Consider the following 24747-nt stretch of genomic DNA (forward strand, 5'->3'; position numbering starts at 1 on the left):
TTCTTATTTAAAAGCTCATATAACGGATTCAGAACATCGCTCAAATTTACAACGAACTTCCCGTAATAGTTGATAAGGCCCAGGAAGGCCCTCAGTTCCGCTATATTCCCCGGCGCGGGGGTATTGTTAATCGCGTCAATCTTGGTCGCCTCGGTTCTCAACCCGCTCGCATCGATCACGTACCCAAGATAAGATATCGACTTATTAAAGAAGCTACACTTTTTCGGTTCGACTCTCAATCCACTTTCTGACAAAATTCTAAAAACTTCCATAAGTCTGCATAGATGATCATCATCATCATCACCGGTGATGACCACGTCATCTAAATAAATAGCTACATATGGTAAACGAAATAATTTTTCCATAATTCTTTGAAATTTAGACGGCGCGCACTTCACTCCGAACGGTAGTCTATTGTACGTAAACATTCCGCGATGAGTCACGATCGTGCAATAAGTTTTAGATTTTTCATTCAGTAATAGTTGTTGGTACGCCCGCGACAAATCTATTTTACTGAAGCATTGCCCCCCCTGCAATATCATGAACACGTCCTCAATTCGCGGGATTGGGTATTTGTCCTCGACCAGAACCGGATTAACCGTCAGCTTGTAATCACCACAGAGGCGGACCTCGCCCGACCTCTTAATGACCGGCACGATGGGAGTGCCCCACTCACTCCACTCGACCGGCGAGATGATGCCCTCGCGCTGCAGCCGCGCCAGCTCGGCCTCCACGGCCGGCCGCAGCGCGTACGGCACCGAGCGCGCGCGCAGCCACACCGGCGCCGCGCCCTCCACCAACTCTAACGCAATTACACCCTTATTGAATGCGCCTATCCCCGGAGCAAACACATTAGGAAATTTTTGGATCAGCTGTTCGCGAATATTACTTTTGTTTATGTTAGTGACCTTGCCCTTCGCAATGCTACTCTTATCTAAGTTGTTTACGCAAGGAAATTGAATTTTAAATGCGCGCATCCAGTTTCGTCCGAGCAAAGATGGGCTAGTACAGTTATCTATAACGATTAGATTTAAATTATCCACTCGGTTACCATTGAACATTACAGAGCAAGTAAATTCACCTTTAGGTTTGACACTTTGTCCACTATACATTTTAAGATTCGCAGTACAAGGAAGCAATTTGTAGTTCTTGAAATACAAATTATAAGTTTTTAATGATATAATACTCACAGCTGATCCCGTGTCGCCCTCCATTAATAAATCTTTACCATTAATGTTCACCTTAATGTTCCAATGGTCATCGTCAGCCTCAGAATCGCTCAGCTGATACACTTCCCGCTCCGAGTCAGAGGCGGACGCGGAGGCCTCCTCATAGACCTCGACGTCATCACCAATCACGTGATGCACCGTTGCATCTTTACGATATTTGCACATTTTCGCGATGTGACCTCGGTCACCACATACGTAACACTCAACACTCATAAAAGGACACTTGTCGGCCATATGATCCTGACCACACCGATAGCAACGCCTCGCAGACGAAGTCGGTGCGCGGCGCCTCCACGCGCCCCGTGATTCCCGTGATGCAGCAGTGCGCGGGGCGCGGGGCGCCGCCTCGCCGCGCCGCCTGCCGCCGCCGCCGTCGCCGCCGCCCCAGCGGCCGCCACGTGCTCGCCGCTCCACCGCGTACACGTGGTCTCCCGGCTGCCCCGGCCGCTCCCTGAGCGCGCCGGAGCTCGATGCTGCTGCAGAGTCTCGTACTGCCGCCTCCAACGACAGCGCCATCTCAATGGCTGAATCGAACGTCAGGTTACTTTCCGTGAGTAATCGCTGTCTGATGCGATCGCTGTGTAGCCCGAATACGAACTGATCGCGAAGATTCTCGTTCAGGTTCTTCGCGTCGAAATTACACGGCTTACTCAGCTTCTTCAGTTGGGCCAGATATTCTGTGACTGACTGGTTTTCGTTTTGTCGGCTGGCTCTAAAAATCATTCGTTCCGCGATAACGGATCGTTTTGGCGATAGGTGATCTTGTACTAATGATACAATTGTTTCAAATTCCACTTGTTCCGGCTCTTTTGGATAACATAAATCGATTATTAAATCTAAAGTTTCCGTGCCAACAACCGCCACCAAATAAATTGAGTACTGTGCCTTTTTAACATTTTGTATGTCAAACCACGCCTTAAGTCGACTAACGTACGTTGACCATCGGTCCACACTTGGTCGAAATTCCTGCAACCCGCCCATATTTGGCCTTTGTCCCTCACTTTTATCTTCACCCGCTTTTCTAGTGTCCGGCATTAGCACAAAAACAACACACAATTAAATAAATAACGCGTTTTACGGCTCGTTCGTCGCCAGATGTTATATCTACGTGCGCAATGAAAGACGTTCGATTCGAGACTGATAATTTATTATAGAACTATAATGCGGGTACACAACAGGTTGGAGGACAGGACAGCAGGAAGCTGCAGCAGCCGTCATGCTGTGATTCGACGCATAGATGCAAAAAAAAGTTGAAAGTAACTTCATGTTAATAAAATATTAGATCTTAATTTAACAACATAACATTGCAAAAAAAAATTAACATTGTTGAGTATGTTATTGTAATTTACTAAAGTAGTAATAAAAACAAAGGCTTATTGCAGGGATGCACAGACTTATCAAGACTAGGGGCCACTCGGACAAATTATGAACTGATGGCGGGCCGCCAGAAGTATATCTAATTAAAGACAATAAAGAATTGTTAATGATGTTCAAATTGAAAAAGAATTTATTTATTTTGAAGCGTGGCATTGAATAGTGCTTACAATCGTTTTTTTTATTTATTTGGCTGAAATTTACATGTAAAACTGCTTCCAAACATACGTTTGCAAGGCGGTTTTGATTTTTTGTCGATTTAGTATTGAAAAGGTATGTTCACATATATCACCTACAAATTTCAGAGCAGAGTTTATACGCAACTCTTTGTATGTATTTTTATCAATGCAGCGGTAAGCTCAGCAATTTTTTTTCGTTGAAGTTGTTGCGTAAATCTTGGTCGTTTTGAATTTTGACATTTTTTAATGGATTGATTGATTGGCTTTTTTTCCAGAAAAATTCCAATTTCTTCTACTTATTAAATTAAGATATCGTTCCAGTGTCAATTCACGACTTAAGACACCTTATTTCTGTATATAATACAATAAATCTCTATATTCGCTTTCGATGTCATCAAGGAACTGTTTAAATTGCCTATGATTGAGTACTTTTCGAACATATTTTTTTAGAAATAAATATTATTTGATTGTACGACAATTATTTTTGCTGTCGGCGGGCCACCAGTATTCGATCGGCGGGCCGCATGCGGCCCGCGGGCCGCGGTCTGTGCATCCATGGCTTATTGCATAGTTTTCGTTCACGTTCGCCTACATCGCACGTTGTATATGAGAATAAAGGGTATAATTACTAAGTTTTCTTGTTTAAAAATCACGGTTTGGGGTTTAGAGGAAAACAAATGGTAAAATGCGGAATACAGTTTTTTTTTTCGAATAAAGAGGAAAACATGTGAATTCAAAAAACGTTTCTATTGACACCAAAGAGTACTTTTCGCCGAGAAAAGTGGAGTTACAATGTTTGCGATCTAAAGTGATGATAGAACTAGAACTTATTTTTTCAGTTCACCTGCTGTTGAGTGAAATCGTAATTAGGTAAATGACTCCTTGACATGAAAATAACTTTTTTTTTATAATCGTTATAACAAAACCGTTTTTTTTAATACAGCAATATTTGTAGGTGTACTTACAGTGAGCAAAAGAGCGCAGCAAGGTGTAAATTTTTTGGTTTTTAAGAAACAAAAATATTATTTCTATCATATCCCAAATACACATAAGTACTTAAAAAAAAAAATACACACTCTCGCCTTGTACTAATGTACTCCCTTGCGGGGGTACTTACATGTTATTATTTTTCTGGTGACCTCCCCATATCCCTTTGCCAGCTACGTAACCTTTTGTGACACCCTGTATATGCAGAGTTCTGCAAACTACTGTTCTGCTTTTGAAACACCAAAAAAAAACAGGTCGTCTAACTAAAAGGTCACGTGACCAAAAAAAAAATTATATGAAGAAGCGTTTTTTTCATGAATATAAAAAATTACGTAGGATAAAAGTTTTTCAGAGTGACGCCTGAGTAACGCCCTTTCGGCTAACTATACTTTTTTTATTACACGGGGGCAGAGTTTAATACAACACCCTGAACTATTAAACTCTGATAATATTTTCGCGATTTTTTTACATTCTGATTTCATTTCCTGGCTTAGAAATAACATCAATAACATGCTGCACACGTAGGTTTCGGCATAGTATTAAACCCTTTTTGCAACAACCTGTATAAATATCGGCACGGGTACGACTTTATATATAATTAATTATTAAATATTAAAAATACTTTCAAACAAAAATAAATATTTTCGTATCACAAAACAATATTACTTAGTATATTTTTAACAAAGTGGCATGTCTTCACTTTTATGTTTTCGAGTACTATGTTAAAATTTCATGTCATTGTCCGTAGAACGCCCCGCATACCTCAACCCCCCCTCACTAGATTTGACAGATTCTGATTTTCTTCCAGCTTTAGTGACAGCCTTAAATTAAAGAATTTGTCAAAGAGAGTCATCTATAATGTATCTAAGATGTGACGTGTAATATGTTCCAGTGATGCACGCGCACCAGCTGCAGACGAGCGAGTTCGCGATGTCGCTGATCTCGTGCCGGCTGGGCGACGACCCGCGCCACTACTACGCGGTCGGCACCGCCATACTCAACCCGGAGGAGGCCGAGCCCAAGCAGGTACATACCAAAATCCCTGATGTCAGACTGCCGTCTGACTGAAGGTATAGTGGCTGTAGTTTATGACCGAGTCATCGAGAACTACAGGTCACTATAATTATATCATTTAGTTTAGAAAATGGGTTACGTGTACACTAAAATATATATTGCAAGCAATGAAAAAGTTCCAGTGCCAATAGCACCAAATTACACGTAAACTTGCTTGTAAAGCCAGGACCAATGTGTAAAAATAGCAAATAAACCCTCACACGTCGACCCAGGACGCTGGAGGGCGTCCCACGCTATTCCCAAAATAACCCCACCACCTTTCTGTTCGCAGGGCCGGATCCTGCTGTTCCACTGGACGGAGGGACGACTGATACAAGTGGCCGAGAAGGAAATTAAAGGCGCTTGCTACACGCTAGTAGAGTTTAATGGGAAACTGCTCGCCTCTATTAATAGTACGGTAAGGAGAGTGTTTAGGTTGATAAGTTTTTACTGCGTAACGAATAGGTGATTTTTATTTGATATATTTTGGGGGATCGCTAAGTCTGTATGGACCGGAGTTTACTGTAAAAATATCTACATAACTTCGTAGTTACAATGGTATAATCCCGAATCCCGAAGTACATTAAATCCATAAAATTATGTACAGAAATCTGCAAATAAGCCAATGATCCATGTCGGTAGCGACATTTGTTCTAGTTATGCATTCATGAAAAATGAAACCGTCACCTAAGTTGCCTATGCTGATTTGCAGAAAGACACTTTAAGCTATGTGTGCCTTGTCGTGACAGTATATGGACATAAAGAGACAGAGATTTAATGACATTAGCTTAAGGCTGTCACTAAAGCTGGAAGAAAATCAGAATCTGTCAAATCTAGTGAGGGGGGGTTGAGGTATGCGGGGCGTTCTACGGACAATGACATGAAATTTTAACATAGTACTCGAAAACATAAAAGTGAAGACATGCCACTTTGTTAAAAATATACTAAGTAAGTAATATTGTTTTGTGATACGAAAATATTTATTTTTATTTGAAAGTATTTTTAATATTTAATAATTAATTATATATAAAGTCGTACCCGTGCCGATATTTATACAGGTTGTTGCAAAAAGGGTTTAATACTATGCCGAAACCTACGTGTGCAGCATGTTATTGATGTTATTTCTAAGCCAGGAAATGAAATCAGAATGTAAAAAAATCGCGAAAATATTATCAGAGTTTAATACACTCGCGAGCAACCAAATCGACTCAAGCCTTGACGGCGCAAACATACATTAATACAAGTAAAATTATGAATAGAAATAATAAAAATGATATGTCATTTAAAAGCTTAAGATGTCAGCTTTAATTTGATATCATTATTATTGAAATCCATTCATCATTTTTGAAATAAATGATGTCTGAACGCAATTGTAGGAAAAACGGGAATTTAGGAAAAAAGGGTATGGGTATCGTATTATACAAATTAAACAAAAAATGTTAAGATAAAAATTTATTTATTTAAATCAATACTTTGTATTGCCCCCTCTTGCCCTAATTACAGCCTGCAGCCTGTTTCTCATAGACCTTATCAACTTTTTGACAGTTTCCTGAGGAATGCCGTCCCACTCCTCTAATAAAGCTGTCTTCAGCTCGTCCACGCTTGCAGGGACTGGATTCCTGGCCCGAACTCTTCTTTTGAGCTCGTCCCATAAGTGTTCGATGGGATTCAGGTCAGGACTGAGCGCAGGCCAGTCCATCGTGCGCAATTCCTTCTCTCTCAGAAACTGCCGACTGACTCGTGCCGTGTGGCAGCGGGCATTGTCGTGCATTAGCACGAAGTCTTCACCGACAAATTCTGCATAGGGCACAACATGACCGAGTAGAATGTCGGTGATGTACCGATCAGCTGTTAACCCGCCTCCTCGGCCGCCTCCAGGCACGAAAACAAGTGCGGTTTTTCCCTCTAGAGAAATACCAGCCCACATCATGCAGGAACCGCCGCCATATGCTACTGTTTCAGCGAAACAACATTGGGCAAATCGTTCCCCCGGACGCCGGTAGACCCGGCCTCTCCTGTCACTGCCATGCAGACACACTCTGCACTCATCAGTAAACAGGACCGACCGCCATTGCGCAATGCTCCAATCGAGATGCTCTCGAGCAAACTGAAGACGCGCTTGTCGGTGGCCTGCAGTCAATTTGGGGCCTGATGCAGGTCTTTTTGGTGTCAAGTTGGCTTCCTTCAAGCGTCTTCTCACTGTCCACTCGCTGACAGCCACTTGTCGTACACGTCTCAGTTCTTGCTGCACATCAACGCCCGTAAGGTGTCGATTGCGCAGCGAGGTTGAGACAATGAAGCGGTCGTCTCTCTCTGAAGTGCAGCGGTGGCGGCCCGTTCTTGGTCTTCGATTGAAGGCACCAGTCTCTTGGAACCGTCTGTATACTCGGGATACAGCAGACTGGCTCAAGTGGAGCTGGGCAGCGACTGCTCGCTGACTTAACCCTTGTTGCAGCAAGGCAACAACTTGAGCAGCTTCTTCTGGTGTGGTATCCATGGGTTTGCGAAAACAAGGAATACAATGCAACGAGATGTGTACCGGTCAACTTGCAACAAGCGACTGATAAGGTACACCGGATGTGGAAAGGTTTTATAGCGGGATCAGGTAGCGCAAGGCGTGGATTCCTAATGAGGTAATTAACACTGACGGGCAATTAAAATGCGTCATTAAATCTGCGCTTAGTTTTTTTTTATGGTATTGATCTTAATTGAAAGCCTAATTCTTCAGCTTTCGAATGACATATCACTTTTATATTTACCATTTATCGTTTTAGGAAAATCAATGTATATGTGCGCCGTGAAGGCTTGAGTCGATTTGGTTGCTCGCGAGTGTAGTTCAGGGTGTTGTATTAAACTCTGCCCCCGTGTAATAAAAAAAGTATAGTTAGCCGAAAGGGCGTTACTCAGACGTCACTCTGAAAAACTTTTATCCTACGTAATTTTTTATATTCATGAAAAAAACGCTTCTTCATATAATTTTTTTTTGGTCACGTGACCTTTTAGTTAGACGACCTGTTTTTTTTTGGTGTTTCAAAAGCAGAACAGTAGTTTGCAGAACTCTGCATATACAGGGTGTCACAAAAGGTTACGTAGCTGGCAAAGGGATATGGGGAGGTCACCAGAAAAATAATAACATGTAAGTACCCCCGCAAGGGAGTACATTAGTACAAGGCGAGAGTGTGTATTTTTTTTTAAGTACTTATGTGTATTTGGTATATGATAGAAATAATATTTTTGTTTCTTAAAAACCAAAAAATTTACACCTTGCTGCGCTCTTTTGCTCACTGTAAGTACACCTACAAATATTGCTGTATTAAAAAAAACGGTTTTGTTATAACGATTATAAAAAAAAAGTTATTTTCATGTCAAGGAGTCATTTACCTAATTACGATTTCACTCAACAGCAGGTGAACTGAAAAAATAAGTTCTAGTTCTATCATCACTTTAGATCGCAAACATTGTAACTCCACTTTTTTCGGCGAAAAGTACTCTTTGGTGTCAATAGAAACGTTTTTTGAATTCACATGTTTTCCTCTTTATTCGAAAAAAAAAAAAATGTATTCCGCATTTTACCATTTGTTTTCCTCTAAACCCCAAACCGTGATTTTTAAACAAGAAAACTTAGTAATTATACCCTTTATTCTCATATACAACGTGCGATGCAGGCGAACGTGAACGAAAACTATGCAATAAGCCTTTGTTTTTATTACTACTTTAGTAAATTACAATAACATACTCAACAATGTTAATTTTTTTTTGCAATGTTATGTTGTTAAATTAAGATCTAATATTTTATTAACATGAAGTTACTTTCAACTTTTTTTTGCATCTATGCGTCGAATCACAGCATGACGGCTGCTGCAGCTTCCTGCCGTCCTGTCCTCCAACCAATCCCACCAGTACTGCAGGTTGCGTCGAATACGAGCCATTCTCTTCGACTTGACAAGACAGGTGCTCCCGGAAGGATCATAGATCGCACGGAACCCGTACCGTATAGAGGCAACGGACTCCTTTGCAACAGCCCCCCAGATTCGGAAGTAGCCCATGCACTGCATGGCGAGCACAGCTGCAGCAATTTTTTCGTAATGAATCATTGGGATGTCATCCCTGAAGGAGGCTCTCAGCCTACCTCACGACCTGTGTGACATTAGAAAAATGCACTGTGCTAACGCCGTTTGCGAGCTTGATTTGCAGGACCGCGTTGTATGCCAAGTTCCACAGCAGAGGGGTCCAAGACCTACCGCTGTGGAACTCCGCAACTGAACTTCTTCAGTGAAAACAAACCCTCTCTTTTCGCATCCTTAATGTACTTGTTAGACACGTATGACCTCTGTCAATTTTCTGCAGATAAGAAGACAAGTGATGGTATACAAGAGCCGCCCTAAAGGTTCGCCCTCTAGGGGATAGAGTTGAACGCGGTTACTATTTTTAAGCAAACAGCCAGCGCAACAACTCGCCCGTGGTTCTTATCCTGCTCCGACAGTGAACGAACGCAAAGTATTGTACCCACTATTCGAATCCGCATTTCGGATGCCAAACTGACTGTCCGAAAGGTCGAAACCGTACCACCACAGAGGTATGACTCGTTCGAAGAGCTTATCAGGCTCTTACAGCAATCAGATGTGTCGGTACACTGAAAGATAATCTACAGGCCTGCTTTATTTATTTAGGAGCACTAATGGCCTCCTTTCAGTCATTGAGTCACTGGCACTCAGGCTGCGGTTGAACAGGAAGATAGACTGTCTAAACAAATCATTTTTAGGCTAGTTAAAAAAAACTTTAGGTGGGTAGTATGCCAACTAGAACTACAAATAAAACAGTATTTTTGTCTCCTCTAAAATTTGGTCACGAGGAGTTACGATGATTACGATCTAAGGTGACGCTGACGATATTTTATACAAGGTATTGAAAAAAGGGTATAAAGCTTAGCCAAAAGTGGATTTAGGTGCCATTCTGATCCACTTTTCTTCTACAATTTTGAAAATTCACGTAACAAAACCTTTTACATAGAAACTTATTCGATCACGTGACTTTTTACTATAGAGACCGAATTTATTTTTCGAGAATTTCCAAAACTTGGAGAACAAAAGTTGTTCAGAATAACCCCTGAGTCAAACCCTTTCGGCACAGTATACCCTTTTTGCAGCATCCTGTATAGGTAATATCAGGTTTATAAAAGACTTGGGCCTGTAGAGTGAGACTCGGCATGGGGAGTCATAATTTATAGATCTTTTAGGTTGCAGTGGCGAATGGGCACTGGTAGCCCTGCCCTTTTCTATAACTATAACTATAGGTAATTTTATGGCAATTTAAAAATGGTATAACATTTATCTATTTGAAAAAATCATTAAAAATATACATTACCTATCACCCTAATTTAAAAAAAAATTCAGCCCTTACTTTAAACTTATAACACCCCTCTATTTCCTTCAGGGGTTAAAAAACCTGTGTATTTAATATTTTCTTATGAGTTTTTTTTTAAAAACTAGGCTCTTACATAGTTGTACATAATATTATGCGGTATTTTATTCCACTTGTAACGCATAAAATTCATAGCTACAGTAAACATTTCATTTTTTTCATGGCGAGATACAGTCGCACTTAACCGCTTTTTTGCAAAGCTTGTTAAATAGATTTAAAAAATTATGTAAATTTTAGATCTTCAATTTTTAAAAATACTTACTTATTTTTAACAACCTGTAGTGTACAGACTACCACATCTTAAAATATATATATTTTTAATTAACTACGGTTTTTGGTTTCAAATAAAACAAATTATGAACTTACTTTTCAACACCCTGTATATTGTGTAGCTTACCTACCATACACAACCGTTAAAATAAAATAAATTACCCCTCAGAATATAAACAGGCTCGCGCTTTGGCATACTGCATTGACCGTATAGTTCTTATTCGGAGAATCTAATAAGTGTCATTATGTGCAATGTTTACCTTTATCTATGCATCTGTAACTCTATAGTAAAAAATGTAAACAAATCGAAAAGGCGAAATGTTTTCTAAGAATTTTCGGCTTTTCTGCATCTAAAATGATTAGAAAATTAACTTTCCATAGCAAATGCATATGTATAATAATACTTGTAGTCATAATTTGTTGATTTAATCAGTTTTTGTGAAATATTTGATAAAAAATAAAATGGCGTGGGTATCGCTCCTAACAGGCCGCCACCAGGGCGACGACTGAAGAAATCTGAAATCTGTCACGGTGTCATCATTTTTAAACCGGAATTTATTAGTTTTTTGCAAAAAAAGTTGACTTCTGGTCCATTAAATCCAACTCTTTAAGGTAACTTTGTTAAGAATTTAATTACCTACACATACATATAAGATTCCATGAAAATGGGCCCTCTGATTTCGAGGGTTTTTTCATAATAAGTCAAAAAATGGCAAAAGACATGGTGTGTTTGCAATTTTTTTTAACATACTTATTATAATCCTGCACCAATTTATAAGCAACTAACATGTTCAGTATACCCTCTGCTACAAAATATATTTTTATCAATGTGATAGAAGCCACCGTTTTTCCAATCTAATCAAGTATATCAAGCCGACTTTAGCATTTTAGCTTTAGGGATCCCCTTAATGATGCTTTCTGCAACTCAGTGTAAGACTAATATTCCCATTCAACAGTTCACTGTTTCGTTTTCTCAACATTGATGGAGATTCTTTAGCCACAAAATCTAATTGTAGAGCTGTCAAACTATAGATTTTGCCAGCGAAAAATTAGAAAGAATTTAAGATTTTGAAAGCTCTAAAATTAGAATATCTGCCTTTAGAATAGCTAACATTGACCTTCCATCCTACAGGTGCGTCTATTCGAGTGGACCTCAGAAAAAGAGCTCCGACTCGAGTGCAGTCACTTCAACAACATCGTGGCGCTGTACCTGAAGGTGAAGGGCGACTTCGTGCTGGTGGGCGACATCATGCGCTCCATGTCGCTGCTGCAGTACAAGCAGGTACAGTGCGGCCCACGCGGCCTGACCACAGGCACAGAGGACACTTCAACAACATCATGCGCTCCATGTCGCTGCTGCAGTACAAGCAGGTACAGTGCGGCCCACGCGGCCTGACCACAGGCACAGAGGACACTTCAACAACATCATGCGCTCCATGTCGCTGCTGCAGTACAAGCAGGTACAGTGCGGCCCACGCGGCCTGACCACAGGCACAGAGGACACTTCAACAACATCATGCGCTCCATGTCGCTGCTGCAGTACAAGCAGGTACAGTGCGGCCCACGCGGCCTGACCACAGGCACAGGACACTGCTTAGGTCTCTTTGTTGTCTAGTTATAGAGCCGTATATAGCTATAGAGCTTCATGGTTATAAGGTAAGTTTACTGTTATTTGAGTTTGTCATTTGCTTTTTGTCACTGTGAAATAAAGGCGTGGTGATTAGATTACCGGCAATCAACGCCCGTGAGCCCGATTCTGGCGATTAGGGAGATAATAGTCTTAATTTTACCACATTAGCAAAATGAACCCTGTATTTTGGTTTTTACAGACTTTATTCCTACAGTTATTTTTTCAATTGCTATTTTTACAATATCGTGTTTGCAATTCAAAAGGAAAAATGCGCCTGTCAGAACATTTTGCTTGTCACCCGCGTGCGTGCTGGCCCTAATTCAAGCAAATTACGACAGATTTTGGACATTTTCTTCAACGGTTGGCTTTGTCCTTACGCTAGTAATATCTATGTAGGTATCTATCTATACCTACATAGTCAATGCGTGTATGTTTTTAATATTAACTATACAAACAATGTACTGTCCAGATGGAGGGCAGCTTCGAGGAGATAGCGCGCGACTACATCCCGAACTGGACCATGTCCGTGGAGATCCTCGACGACGACACCTTCCTGGGAGCTGAGAACAGCTTCAACCTCTTCGTGTGTCAGAAGGACAGGTTAATATCACTTCTGCAATACATCTTCAACACAAGATATCTTGACCAAAACGGTGGCCATATGTTGCATTTATCAACAAACCATAAGGCGATTCACACACGCACCGCCTCACCGAACGGATTGCGGATTTTAACATTATTTCAGTCATTATCAGTAAATTTCCGCGTGGTGAGGTGGCGGCTGTGTTTGCGTTTAGAGTGTAAGCCTTTTTTCTATATATGTCATTTATGCATACAATGATAATCTGTGGTAGTGCGCGGTCAAGTGTGTAAATCGCCAAAGCAAGGATCCATCCTTTCATCAAGGTAAAAAAACCCTAGTCTAGCTCTTGTTCGAAAGGATTCCACCCGCGTCTTTCCACACACTTCTAAAGGGGTCTTTGAATGTTCATGTATGTTTTGTAATATTCAATTTCATCACCCGTTACTTACTTATTTTACCAGGCAATATATTTTAAGCATCCTCCCTTTACTTTTGCTGTAAGTTTGTTTTGAAAAATAAATAAATATTTAATAACCTACCTTTTTTTAAGCATCTTTCCATTTAATTTTGCTGTAAGTTTTACTCGCCTCGAGCAAATCGGGCACGGTTGTGCCATCTTTTCTCGAAGCGATTCGCGGCTGTTTCGCCCCTCCTATATCTTTATTTAACAACCCCCCTCTCCCCCAGCGCGGCTACAACCGACGAGGAGCGCCAGCAGATGGGCTACGTCGGACAGATGCACCTCGGCGACATGGTGAACGTGATGCGGCGCGGCTCGCTGGTGGGCTCGCACGCGCCCACCGACTCGCACGCGCCCACCGCCAACCCCGTGCTCATGGCCACCGTCGCCGGCGCCATCTGTTAGTACCGCTTGTTACTACTAGCTGAGGAGGTGCCATCTGTTGGTGGAGTGTGTAACTACTAGGCGACATGGTGACCGTGCTCATGGCCACCGTCGCCGGCGTCATCTGTTAGTACCGCTTGTTACTAGGTGAAGATAGAGGTGCCATCTGTTGGTGGAGTGTGGAACTACTAGGCGACATGGTGACCGTGCTCATGGCCACCGTCGCCGGCGCCATCTGTTAGTACCGCTCGTTACTACTAGCTGAGGAGGTGCCATCTGTTAGTGGAGTGTGTAACTACTAGGCGACATGGTAACCGTGCTCATGGCCACCGTCGCCGGCGCCATCTGTTAGTACCGCTTGTTACTACTAGCTGAGGGGGTGCCATCTGTTGGTGCTACGTAGAACTACTAGCCGTATCAACTCCCAAAGGTCCCGGGTTCAATCTCCTAGTGGGACTATCAAATAGAAATTGAAAGCTGACCCGTGACTTCCGAAAAGTTAAATTCATCTTCATCAATCCATGTACATACGCTAGTAAGCACACTTTTCACACACGTGAGCCCTATTATAATCTCCTAAACGTCGTCGAGATCTACTAATTAAATTAATTAATGGGTAGCAATAAAACGAGTGACTGTAAATTACAGTTCTAAGTGTCAAAATTAATTAATTTGGGTTATAGAATTACTAAGTGAGCGACTGACTGCGAGTGACCAGAAATCAACAGAACAGCAACTTACAAACATTAATTTGAGTTACTTAAAATACAAAATGAGCAGCTTCATAATATTTGAGCGACCTAATATTTGTTTGAGTGTCAACGTTACGTCCTGCATTTTTTTCAATATTTGGCAAATGTATTTTTTATACTGAGCGGCATTTTATCTTAAATGAAGTGTTTCGAATACAAAAACCACTTTGAAAAATACACTAATGAGCAGAGTATAATGAGCTCACATTTAAAAAATAAAAATAATATGAAATAACTTTTTGAAGAAACACTATTCTATTAGTTGAGAAATTTGATTAAATAAAACAATGTACTCCATAAAAATAAAGTAATATGCATGCATTTATTTCAATAAAATGAACAAAAATTTAAATAAGACGCTTCAGTCAACAAAAATAAAACTTGTTATTAATACTAAGAAACATTGATAGGTATGAGGAGCCCTACTACTCATCGTCACTGGTAAATAAGTGCGGTGTTCGGTGCATTTGCAACCTAACACCTTGTGTGCGCCCGCCGCGCCGCCGCCGCTTGGCGACACTTTACCTAAAGACATCAGTTCACGTACGGACAGCAATTACGCCGCGTGTGCTCACTAGCATATCAATAATTATCATTGTTCACCATCAGTCCATTCTAGTTATAACATATTGAAGTGAAATAAACTATTATTAAATTAATCAAGCATCTTATCATTTGAACTCTAGTACTTTAACGTACATTTTTGGTCCTTCGAAACCTCTCGAGGATCACGCGCGTCGGTATCGGTGACTCGGAACTTTGACTCGCGTGTGACTTGTGTGAACCAGTGAAGTGGTGGTGAACCTAGCAGTTTGGATTTCAGTGAGGATACTCCTCGCTTATCAACTACAGATAGCAAGGCTTTGCGTGTGACGCAAGCTAGCACTCAGCATCAGCAGCAGCAGTAATCAAGTAAGATCTACCCTTACTATACCTTATCAACCATGAGCATGGATACAGCAATGGATTCTCTCTACGAGAGTCAAAAGAACATCTTCGAAGCCATGACCAAGCTTCTTTCTAATATGAAAAAAGACCCTGCCGATAGGCGGACTGTCGACAACTGTAGGCGGAAAATGGAAATGTTAGACTTATTATGGTCGGAGTACGACGCCAATAACAAAAAGCTCCTTCCATATGAGTCTATGGAGCATCAATACTTTCAAAAAGGTGAGTTCGAATCAACAAAGAAGCTCTACCGTGACATCAAAGCATACATCGAGAACTTGGAAGGTGAGATCAAATCAAGCGCCGGCAGGACAGCAGCAGGTCAGCAACCAGCACAGCAGCAGCAGACTAAGCAACCTCCCGGAAAACCCCAACCTGGGACATCAGCACAGCAGCAGATATCAGTCACGCAGCAGCAGGCAGTGGAGCCTGCAGCACAACCGGCGGTACAGTATAAGTCGAGAGGGACTAACAGCAAACTCGACGACTTACTCCGTAAGCAGACAGTTAATTTCAAAGCATTTATTAGAACGGTTAATACTATAAACATCGAATCGGTTTCCGAGAAATGGGAGTTTCAGGATTTATTGAAGTCTCTGGACAGCCGGTGGACGGTGATTGATTCTCTTCACTGGGACATCATCGACGCATTGGAAGGTGAGGAGGACGACGCATATGAAAGTATGTTTAGCAGACATGAGTCAACATATAATCGTATCAAAAAGGCGCTAAATTCTAAGATGTGGTCAGTCTCACACATTGAAAAGTCTACACCTACAATAGAACTACCAGTTTTCACGGGCAGTTATCAACAATGGGTGTCATTTCGAGATCTATTTTTAGAAACCATACATAAAAATCCATCGTTATCAAGTGCACAAAAGATGCAGTTCTTAAAAAGCAAAGTGAAAGGCGACGCCGAGCGACTCATTCAGCATTTATCAATCAGCTCAGAAAATTACAGCATCTGTTGGAAAATTTTAGACCACCGTTACGAAAATAAGAAGTTAATTTTTACTTCACATGTCAACACTCTTCTGAATTTACCTAACATGCAAGCACCAGCATGTAACCAAATTAAAAAGTTACATGACATCACCGTGGAAAGCCTCCATGCTATTAAGAATCAAGGCGTGGACATAAGTACTTGGGATCCTCTCCTTGTGCATCTCCTATCGCAAAAATTAGATAGCATTACGTACGGTGAATACGTCGAATCATTAGGCAACTCGCGAGAACTACCAATTCTACAGGATTTCCTAGATTTCTTGGAACTCAAATTTATCACGATGGAATCAGCACGTAGAAGGCAGGAATGCACACCAAAAAGCAGTAACACTCAACAACAGCCACTTCCCCATCAAGTACCTACTCAGAAATTTTCGGCAACTTCAAGCCCAAGAAAAGCATTCGTTCCCAGGAACGGCAACAACGAAAACGTGGGCAAACCATTTTTCAAGTATTCCCACGCATCAACAAGCATCAAATGTCCTCTGTGTGAAGCCGAACACGGTTTGTTCATGTGCGACAAGTTTCTGAACATGCCGAATGATATCAAATTAAAGACACTGAACAATCATCAACTTTGCATAAATTGCTTGTATGACCATCGCGGTAAAAAGTGCATTTCGACAAAAACATGCCGGGCATGTAACAATAAGCATAACACGTTGCTACATGACGCCTTAGCAAAGCAGAAATCCCAGGAAATGCCGCCGCCGGTAACTAGAGTAGCAAATAACAGAAATAATAATTCCCATGTGTCACAGTCACAGGGTGATGCGTCGGAAATTTTACTAACAACAGCATTAATTAAGGTGACTTCAAGGGATGGAAATCAACACATTATGCGAGCCTTAATAGATCAGGGTTCCCAAATTTCCTTGATAAGTGAACGCGCAGCACAGCAACTAGGTATAAAACGTCAATCATGCAACGGAGTTATATTTGGAATAGGAGAAAAGGAGAACAATTGCAAGGGGATGCTCGACATAACTTGCCAATCATTACACAGTGACTTTGTTTTTAATGCAAGGGTAATGATAATGAATAATTTGATTAAAAATCTTCCGCAAAAAACATTCAGCAAACCAGCATGGAGCCATATATCAGATATCAATTTAGCAGATCCCGAATTCTATGTTAGCCGCCCTGTTGACATTTTATTAGGTGCGGAAATTTATTCATTAATCATGATGGACGGAATCATTCGTGGCGATGAAACGCAACCCCTGGCCCAGTTGTCGCAACTAGGGTGGATTCTATGCGGCAGCGTGACTACTTCGTATCACTGCAATGTCGTTTTAAATCAAATTGAAGACATACAGCAATTCTGGCACATCGAAGATATCCATGATCAATCCGAGATGTCAGCCGAAGATCAAGAATGCGTGGAATTTTATAATTCTACTACGCGTCGTCTACCCAGTGGTCGCTATGAAGTAGGGCTACCACTAAAGCTCGCTGAAGTTGAAAAATTAGGATCAACAAAAGAAACCGCCATGGCGCAATTCAGCAACTTAGAGCGTAAATTAGCAAAACAAGATTATCTAGCAGAGCAATATAAACAGTTTATGAAAGAATATCAAGAATTAAATCACATGAAAATATCAGAAGACAGAGAGAAGAAGGGATGCTATCTCCCACATCATGCTATTCAGAAAGAGAGTGAAACAACGAAGGTGCGAGTTGTATTCAACGCAAGTAGCAAAAGTACTTCCGGTCTAAGCCTCAATGACGTCATGCACAAGGGCCCCAATCTACAACAAGATCTCATGGGACTTATATTGAAATGGCGACAATATCGCTATGCGTATACCAGTGATATTGCAAAGATGTACAGGCAGATTATGATGAGAGAAGTAGATCAGGAATATCAGAAAATTGTTTGGCGCGAGTCACGTGATCAACCAATACAAATATATCAATTGGCGACCTTGACATATGGAATGAAGCCAGCTTCGTATATAGCAATGATGACCTTGAAGAAACTAGCAGCTGATGAACGCCAAAATTACCCGGAAGCATCAAAAATTGTAGAAAGCTCATTCTTTATGGACGACTTAGTCCATGGCGCGCACAGCATAGAGGAAGGGAGACGAATTATTTCTGATCTTAACAATCTTCTTCAATCAGGAGCATTCACACTAAGAAAGTGGGCATCTAACGAGCCCACACTTCTATCAGACATTCAGCAAGAACAACACAGCAATAACAACAATTATACATTCAGATCAGAAAGCACGGCGAAAACTCTAGGCCTCCAATGGAACTCCGAAAATGATACATTCACATTTAAAACGGACATTCACAACCACTCATCATCAAAAATAACAAAAAGAGTTCTTCTATCGGAAATATCACAGTTATTTGACCCGCTCGGTTGGATAGCACCCGTAACAACCAAGCTAAAATTACTTTTTCAAAAGGTATGGTTAGAGCCTAATTTACAATGGAATGATCAAGTCCCCAAGGACACACAGGAAGAATGGCTGAGATTAAAAAAGGATTTAGCTACACTAAGCGAGTTCGTGATTCCGAGATGGCTAAACAGTCTACAGGATGACGTCATAGAGTTGCATGGATTTTGTGACTCATCGACTAAGGCTTATGCTTGTGTTATCTATGCACGCATACAGAGGGAGGGTCAGGTTTCCGTAGTGCTCGTTGCCGCCAAAACCAGATTGGTACCAAACTCAAAATCAGTATCACTTCCGAGATTGGAGCTATGTGGAGCTGAATTATTATCAAGACTTATGTCAAAGGTTACAGAATGCCTACAAAATTATCATAAAAAACTATTTGGCTGGTGTGATTCTATGGCAGTACTTGGATGGCTGCAGGGAGAGCCCCAGCGATGGAAACCATTTGTGGCAAACAGAGTTGTAAATATTATCAAAGTCATGGGACCCGAATGTTGGAGATACATAAAGACGAAAGAAAATCCCGCTGACGCAGCTAGCAGAGGCTTGACGTCATCGCAACTAAAGGAGCATTCGCTATGGTTTAATGGGCCGGCGATGTTATCAACAACAGCTGATTTGAACAAGGAGCAACAACAAGCAAACTATTCCACCAATCAGGAAATAAAAATTACCAAGCAATCAAATGTTGTCCAAAAAGAGCCACCATCATTTAACATTTATGAGAGATTGTTTGAAAAATACAACTCATTTACAGAAATGTGCAGAAGCCTGGCATGGATTCTACGTTTGAAAATACCTAGAACAACCAAAAAAGTAAATTACCTAACATTACAGGAACTCAATCACGCAAAAATGCTCATAATTAAATACATACAAAGAAAAGAGTTTCAGGTGGATATCGAGAGATTGGAAAATGGACTATATCCACAAACAAACAGCAACCTATTGTGTCTCAACCCGTACGTGGGCGAGGACGGCGTGATGCGAGTCGGAGGCCGACTACGCAACGCCAACATCGACGAGGAAACGAAACATCCCATCATAATACCATACGATAGCAAATTAACAACGTTACTTATCAATCAAGCACATGAGTTGTGTTATCACGGTGGACCACAACTGACATTAGCAATTTTACGTAAACGTTATTGGATTATAAAGGGAAATCGAGCCACAAAGAAAGAATTACGTCGTTGTATCACATGCAGAAAGCAGGAACCACTGAAGCAAAAACAATTAATGGGGGACTTACCAGAATACAGAGTCAACCCAGCACCAGCATTCTACCATACAGGCGTCGATATGACAGGATTTGTTGAGGTCAAGGCCAATAAAGGCCGCGGTATCAAGACGACTAAAGGCTACATTGCGCTCTTCAAGTGTCTTGTAACAAAAAGCATACACATCGAGATAGTATCAGATATGACCAGTGAGGCCTTCTTAGCAGCACTGCGTCGGGCAAATGCTCGCAGAGGCCCAATACAGAACTTATATAGCGACAACGGCACCAACTTTTGCGGCGCCAATAGGCTATTACAGCAGGAATATGACCAAATCCAAAGCACATTCGACGACACCTTACTAGGTAGCATAGCCGACATGAACATTCAATGGCATTGGAACTGTCCATCCTGGCCAAGTGCAGGTGGTATATGGGAAAGATCAATTCGCAGCTTGAAGCAACATCTGAAAAGAGTGGTTGGACATCAGAGATTGACATATGAAGAGTGGAGCACTTTGCTGGCACAAATCGAAGCGTGTCTTAATTCACGGCCCTTATGCGCCCTGTCAGATGACCCGAATAACCTGGATTTCTTAACACCAGCTCATTTTTCAACGGGAAGACCAGGCCAAAGCATTATAGAGACCGCACACGATGCCAGAACGAGATGGTATTTAATCTCTAAGCTCTTCCAAGACATATGGCAGCGATGGAGAGATGAATATCTAACTACATTGTCACCGAGAAGCAAATGGTTTACACCTAAATCGAACATCAAAGTCGGAGATCTGGTAACCATCCATGACGACAACATGATAGCAGCAGGAAAGTGGCCCATGGGACGTGTAACCGAAATACACCCAGGCAAAGACGGCCTAGTGCGTGTGGTAACACTAAAAACAAAAAATGGATTTATAAAACGACCTGTTTTAAAGTTATCAATCCTACCCCTACACAATCAAGAAAATAAACAAGATGAATTGCCAAAAAATAACACAGACAGCGAAGCACAAGACGACCAGCATAGCAAGACAAAACAGCAAACAGCAACTCAGCATTCCAGCTTTATGGCAATAGCACTTGCCTTAATATGTTTCCTGAATATACTGTGTCCAGCATCAGCATCATACAATATAACAGATTTAGAGAGCAACAGAACGTTGTATTTTGACTCATTAGGGAAAATGCAAATTCTGGGAGATGAGTGGCGACTCATCACTTACTATAACATGACACCATATTGGGAAGCAATCACGGCAGTAAATAAATATTCAAAATATATAGATCATACATGCAAACAAATACAAGAGCAAAACTACTGTCATATGATATTATTACAAGTAGGTCACGATGCCAACGAACTCCAGCATTACAACGAGTTGTTGTTGAATCAGCACTTCTCACGGTCAAGGACTCGTCGAGGCATTATAAACATCGTAGGCAATGTTGCAAACTCCCTGTTCGGAGTATTGGATGACCGCTTCGCCGAACAATATAAACAAGATATAGAGCATATTCAAAGAAATGAGAATCATTTATCTTATCTACTTAAGAACCAAACTTCCATAGTTGAAGCCGAATTTAACCTATTGAAGAGAACTGAAGAAACCATCGCTAAACAGCATACCATCATAAATCAGCACATCAGTCAGCTTAGTGGAATCACCAATTCCATGCAAACAGAAATACAAGGAATGTCACGATTGCAAGATGTTACCCTGTCAGCATTAGCAGTCAGCAATATGATTCAGAACTTACGAAGAATCCAAGACACTCTTTTGAATACAGTTACTGATATTTATCACGGCCAAATAAATGTGCACTTGTTAACACCCAATCAGTTAAGAGAACAACTTCAGACCATATCAGCCCAATTAACAAATGATTTGAGACTGCCTATAGATAACATTCAAACAGATTTTTATAAGATGTACAAACTCCTTAATATTCGCGCCAGAATGTTGGAAGACTACTTCATTTTCGAAATCACCATACCATTAATTAGCCGAGAAAACTACAACCTATACAAAATAATACCTCTACCTCATCAAATAGAACAGCATATGATAAGCGTTGTCCCAGAGTCAGAGTATATAGCAGTCAATTTGAGAAAAGACTCGTATATACTAGTGTCCTATAACGAATTACTAGCATGTAAATATGAAGATGGCTCATACAGGTGTCATTTATCATCTACTCTCAATCATCTAAACTCTGATGAACAATTCTGTGAAACCGATTTAACCAATAAATGCAAAACAACCAAAACTGGCTGTCGAAATAAATGGACACAATTAAGCAACCCATCAAGCTACTTATACTTTGTCTGCAACACATACGCGATAAGAGTCATATGTGACAAGGAAGTAGCAGTTCGTCAACTCAGCAAGGTTGGGATCATTGCCCTCGACCATACTTGCATAGCAAAGGGAAGAGATATCACGATACACTCGCGTCAGCAGAACGCTCAGTCTGTAGTAAACATAGAGGCAGACGTATACATACCGAGTATATCAATAAACAATGTGTTGAATATTTCTACACCAATAGAGACAAACTTAAATGAAAATATGGACCCCAAAATTAATGGAACCTTAAACAGACTAGGAGAACAAATCAGAGAAATGAAAACTGTAGTGAACAGCTACGAGAATGAGAGTATATCGAGTCACGACATACACCAGTACTCCATAATGTACGTGCTGGTGTCAGCAGCGGTAGTGGCAGCAGCAGTGTTCCTGTGGAGACGCCGCCGGCGCGCAGGGGCCGCCGGCCGGAGCGCGCCGCGCCCCCCCGCCCGGGCCGCGGCTGCCGCGCGCTCCCGCCACGCTTCTTGTGAGATGGCAGATTTGTGTAGTGCGCGAAAAGTCTCTTTATCCGTAAAAAGTGATTCATGTGAAAATAGTGTTAGTGTGCATAAACCGAATCGTAATTTCGGTCGTAGTGTTAGTGAAAGAGTGAAGGGTAGGCAAAATAAAGCCACCTCCCCAATTATGAAAAATCATGTATTTAGTGTGCACGATTCTTTAGTTTAGTTATCATTAACATTTAAGAATATTGTTTTATCACCTTGTAAGCATTTCATTCATCTCATCACTCATTATTTTCCTTAAGTACTATCAAATATTGTAAAATGTCTTCCAGCATCATTTCCCGGTCGGGAGCATGTTCGGTGCATTTGCAACCTAACACCTTGTGTGCGCCCGCCGCGCCGCCGCCGCTTGGCGACACTTTACCTAAAGACATCAGTTCACGTACGGACAGCAATTACGCCGCGTGTGCTCACTAGCATATCAATAATTATCATTGTTCACCATCAGTCCATTCTAGTTATAACATATTGAAGTGAAATAAACTATTATTAAATTAATCAAGCATCTTATCATTTGAACTCTAGTACTTTAACGTACATGCGGGCTTGGACTTATTGGGCCGGCCTCGTTTTCTTTTTTGTCCAATGGGTATCATTTTGCTTCCAGTGGTGGCGTTGTTAGTTTGAGCCGAATTGATAGCCCCAAAACGTGTTTGCAAACATATCTATTGAAGAATTCGGGACAGTCGCACGATCCTTTTTGCCAGTGCATTTAAAAATCTGTAGTTTTCATTAAAAAGCGTATCAAAATAAAAAAACATAAGCCCTCAAATAGAATATCAGTATCCAATAATCATTAATAAAGCAGCATACAAAACTTTACTCAAAGTGAACTTTTTATTAGTTCGCTAAGTATAACCTCACTTAGAAAAATCGAATATATCTTAATATTGTAGTTGCCCTCTCTGTATTTCCAGACGCTCACTTAGTAATGAAGTCGCTCGGATAAAATTTTAATATCTGAAATGGATTTATCACAGTCCACTTTTTGTAAGCTCGTTCTGGATTTTATTATAAATCAATATTCGTCGTCAGTTTAGTTAATTTTTCGCTTACTCAAATTCATACCGCTCAAGTTATTAAAACAGTACTTATGTCATCATCAGTCGCAAAGTTTTTTTTTGTTCGCTCGTTTTATAATTCCCCTTAATTAATTATCTCTTCTACCCACCAGGTCTAGTAGTCCAAATATCGCAAGAGCTGTTCGAGTTCCTGCACCAGCTAGAAGAGAAGCTGACCCACACGATCAAGTCGGTCGGCAAGATACCTCACGCGTTCTGGCGTTCCTTCCACACGGAGCTGAAGACAGAGCCGGCCGAGGGGTTCATTGATGGAGACCTTATCGAGAGCTTCCTCGATTTGAACAGGGAGATGCAGCAAGAGACCGTTGTGGGTTTGCAGGTATGTGTATTTTGTTTTATTTTTTATACGAAAAAGAAGTTTAGAAGTTACCTTGTGCCCTTTTATCCTATAATTATCGTTTCTCTGCCACCTTTTTAAAAATATATATCCTAAAGTCATACATATGCTCACGACTGTAATCCTCTATGTAATCAATCCTACATGTATAATCTAGATGTGTAGGTTTCCTCACGATGTTTTCCTTCATCGTAAGAGTAACGGTATATATTGTACTAAAATTCCATAGAACTCATTGGTACATGTCAGCGCCGGGATTCAAAACGGCATCTCGGGCGTTAGAAGCGAACGCTTAGCCGACTGAGCTACCACCGCTCTAAAGTCATGTTATAATAAGTCATTATAATTACTTTCAGATCGACGACGGCAGTGGCATGATGCGGGAGGCGACCGTAGACGATATAATCAAAATAGTGGAAGATCTCACGAGAATACACTAGGGACCGACCCCTAGCTACGAGGTTAAGTGATATGTGTGCGACACGAATGAAAATGTTATATTATGTTTGCGATAATTTAGTAAATACTTACTGTACTAA

At 41.0% G+C, this 24747-nt stretch overlaps 1 protein-coding gene across 1 annotated transcript in view; it reads left to right on the top strand.

Moving 5' to 3' along the window:
- The window catches only part of LOC105392169 (DNA damage-binding protein 1), a 45676-nt gene extending 20929 nt beyond the window's left edge, over positions 1-24747 (top strand). The window contains exons 17-23 of the mRNA XM_048630061.1: positions 4662-4795; positions 5115-5240; positions 11646-11795; positions 12613-12743; positions 13414-13586; positions 23964-24190; positions 24565-24747. Coding sequence (XP_048486018.1) covers positions 4662-4795; positions 5115-5240; positions 11646-11795; positions 12613-12743; positions 13414-13586; positions 23964-24190; positions 24565-24648 — 1025 coding nt within the window. The 3' untranslated portion in view covers positions 24649-24747. The remainder of the gene's footprint in view (positions 1-4661; positions 4796-5114; positions 5241-11645; positions 11796-12612; positions 12744-13413; positions 13587-23963; positions 24191-24564) is intronic.

This window comes from Plutella xylostella, chromosome 25 (assembly GCF_932276165.1).
Source record: "Plutella xylostella chromosome 25, ilPluXylo3.1, whole genome shotgun sequence".
Classification (NCBI taxonomy): domain Eukaryota; kingdom Metazoa; phylum Arthropoda; class Insecta; order Lepidoptera; family Plutellidae; genus Plutella; species Plutella xylostella.